The sequence below is a fragment of the Meles meles genome, chromosome 5 (assembly GCF_922984935.1).
Source record: "Meles meles chromosome 5, mMelMel3.1 paternal haplotype, whole genome shotgun sequence".
Lineage (NCBI taxonomy): Eukaryota > Metazoa > Chordata > Mammalia > Carnivora > Mustelidae > Meles > Meles meles.
This window is the reverse complement of record NC_060070.1, coordinates 152,524,867-152,527,871: the sequence shown is the minus strand read 5'-3', so window position 1 is coordinate 152,527,871 and position 3,005 is coordinate 152,524,867. Positions and strand designations below refer to the sequence as shown.

Below are 3,005 nucleotides of genomic sequence, written 5' to 3'. Positions count from 1 at the left end.
GCCATGGAATTTTCAGAGTTCTGGTTATACTGTTACCGTGATTTCAAGCATCTTTCGGACAAAAGTTAAGCAACGTAATTGAGTGGTGGTGGTGTTTTCAGGTTCTCTCTGATTTGAGTATTTAGGTGTTTTACTACCATACAAAAAAATCCAAACAAACCTGTAGCTTTCATAAATATAGTATCTTAGAGAGACACCATATCTCTCTGATACATACAATGTTCATATGCAGAACTATTAATGATATTTTGAATGTAACTGAATTATTTGTATATGTACATTCGATTAATAAATTCTTATATCTGAATGTATTTTTGAGATTATGATGTGTTCTATTGCATGTGAGGCATGTACAAATCCAATTGTGTATAATCATGAGATATGTATTTACAGTAACATCTCTCCCTCTTTATCTCTTTGTGATTCTTCCTGATTGCTCTCCCTCTTTTTCCCTCATCCCCATTCTTTCTAGAATGTATGTACAAACTTACAGTACTTTAAGTGTCTTTAAGCTCAGACTGAAAGACTTTTAATATTTATGACTGATGGCAACACAATGTCCATTATTTCATTTTCTTAAATTACATATCAATGATTCACTGTTCATGATAATGGGGAACTACATTGGTATAAGCTATGTCAATTTCAGTCATTTACTTAAATACTACCTTTAATATTCTGTGGCCATGTCTTATGACAGATGCACCTCCCCCGCCACCTTCTTTTTTTTCTTAAGATTTCTTTAAAAAGTTGCTAAATGCTTGATCCAGGCAGGAAACATGTGCTAACAGAGGATGGAACAGAAGAATGGCAGTTCTTTCACTGGGTTTTACCTGCTGGGGTTCTCTGACCGGCCTCAACTGGAGCTAGTCCTCTTTGTGGTCCTCCTGATCTTCTATCTGTTCACTCTGCTGGGAAACACAACCATCATTGCCTTGGCCCAACTGGACCCAAATCTTCAGACTCCCATGTACTTTTTCCTCTCCAACCTAAGCTTTCTGGATCTGTGTTACACGACCAGCACTGTCCCACAGTTCCTGGTTCATCTCAGGAGAGCAGACAAGTCTATCTCATTTGGTGGCTGTGTAGCTCAGCTCTTCATCTCTCTAGGGTTGGGATGCACGGAATGCATTCTGTTAGGGGTCATGGCATTTGACCGCTATGCAGCCATCTGCAAGCCCCTGCAGTACACCGTGATCATGCACCCGCGTCTCTGTGCCCTCATGGCTTCTGCATCATGGTTCTTTGGTTTTGTCAACTCCTCATTGCAAACAACGCTCATCTTCATAGTACCACTTTGTGGGAGAAATAAAGTAGACCACTTCGTTTGTGAGATCCCCGCACTGCTCAAGCTTGCCTGTGTTGATACCATTGTGTATGAGTCAGAGATGTTCTTTGCCAGTGTGGTCATTCTCCTCATACCTGTGACTTTAATCATCTTCTCCTATGGTCAGATCATCAGGGCGGTCTTAAGAATACAGTCATCTGCAGGGCAGAGGAAAGCGTTTGGCACATGTGGGTCCCACATCACAGTGGTCTCCCTGTTCTATGGCACGGCCATCTATGCTTACCTCCAGCCCAGCAACAACTATTCCCAGGATCAGGGCAAGTTTGTTTCTCTGTTCTATGCCATCGTCACCCCCACTGTCAACCCCATCATATATACGCTGCGGAACAAGGATGTGACGGGGGCATTGACGAAAGTGCTTTGCAGGGGCCAGGACTCCAGATGACTGGGCGGGGAAGACCCTTTGATGGAACACATTGAATGCCAGAGTGATTAAGATGTTTGTGACCTACGTGGATCATCTAAAATTTCCGGTGATAAGTCTCAAGGGAATTTTCATACCGCATTTTTTTTGTGCAAATGAGTACTCAAAATCCAAGTTAATGTATTCACACAACTTCTTGAGATGCTGATTTTGGTCACCAGATCATATGCATGTGTGTGTGTGTATATATATTATATATATATATGTGTTCAGGACACACAGCGGCAGGGCCTGGTGCGTTGCTGCTGAAACGCTGAGCAGCAGCTGCCGAGCAGCAGACAGTGCTTACGTGTCATGTTGTGCTGCAGTCAGAGGAGCACCCATGTGAGGTCTGCAAGCTGGTTATACAGCTCGTGAGCCACCCCCTGCATTCAAAATGACTTTCAGGACATTATTGCATCTGAACAATACATAACTCAGTTCCTATTTAATATTCTATATGTTCTATCTAAAATGATGCAGCAAAATTTCAAAGGGGGAAACATTTAGATCTCTTTGTACCATTTTGTACATTTTTTGATCCAGGCATCAACTGATCAATGCTTTGTATCTCACGTCTGCCCAAGGCCCCAGGCAATTTGAATGCAGGGACACATGAAAGTAAGAGAAATGACCTCTGTTTTCCAGGAAATCCCATGTTCCATGGAGCTTACTCATTTCACCAGGGGAAATCTTAAAGAAAAAAATAAAATGTACGTGAGCTATTAAACATCTCTGTGTGTCTAAACTTTATAGATAGCCATCTGATTATGAAATAACTGTCACACAGTTCCGAATTCTCACACATCCCAGTGCAGGTAGATATGTTTGTGTCTTGGGGTGGACATATACGCATAACACCTCTACTGTTCCCTATCCTGACAGCTAACCAGCCTCCGCAGGGCCTTGAACCCTGAGCTGGCCATGCTCACGCCAAGTGATCTTGCTGCAGAGACAGCATGTGGAGATTGGAAATGACATCCAGGGGAGATCATGCACACAGTCAGATTCTCTCTATATGACTAAGAGCATCACAGTATTCTTACTTGAAATCAGCACCTGGGATGTATTTGACACCATAGTGATTCTTCATGTATGCCAGTAGGAAAACAGTTCTGTACACTGTTTATCCCCAATGGTGACAAATTTCCTGCTTTCCAATTATGTTTCAGCCACATCCTGACAGTTGTACCCAAATGGTCACTTTAAAGTCCCTTAAGTGAACTGTCTTTGGTGCAAAACCTTCAAGGTCTC

At 42.3% G+C, this 3,005-nt stretch overlaps 1 protein-coding gene across 1 annotated transcript; it reads left to right on the top strand.

The window, feature by feature from the left end:
• The first annotated feature begins 794 nt into the window (after positions 1-794).
• Positions 795-1,733, top strand: LOC123942329 (putative olfactory receptor 2B8). Its single transcript, XM_046006207.1, has one exon. It carries the CDS (start codon positions 795-797, stop codon positions 1,731-1,733), a length of 939 nt encoding a protein of 312 aa, XP_045862163.1.
• Positions 1,734-3,005: the final 1,272 nt, after the last annotated feature.

Excerpts from the sequence above, each read along its gene's own strand:
- LOC123942329 (XM_046006207.1), top strand. The coding sequence starts at position 795 with ATGGAACAGAAGAATGGCAGTTCTTTCACTGGGTTTTACCTGCTGGGG.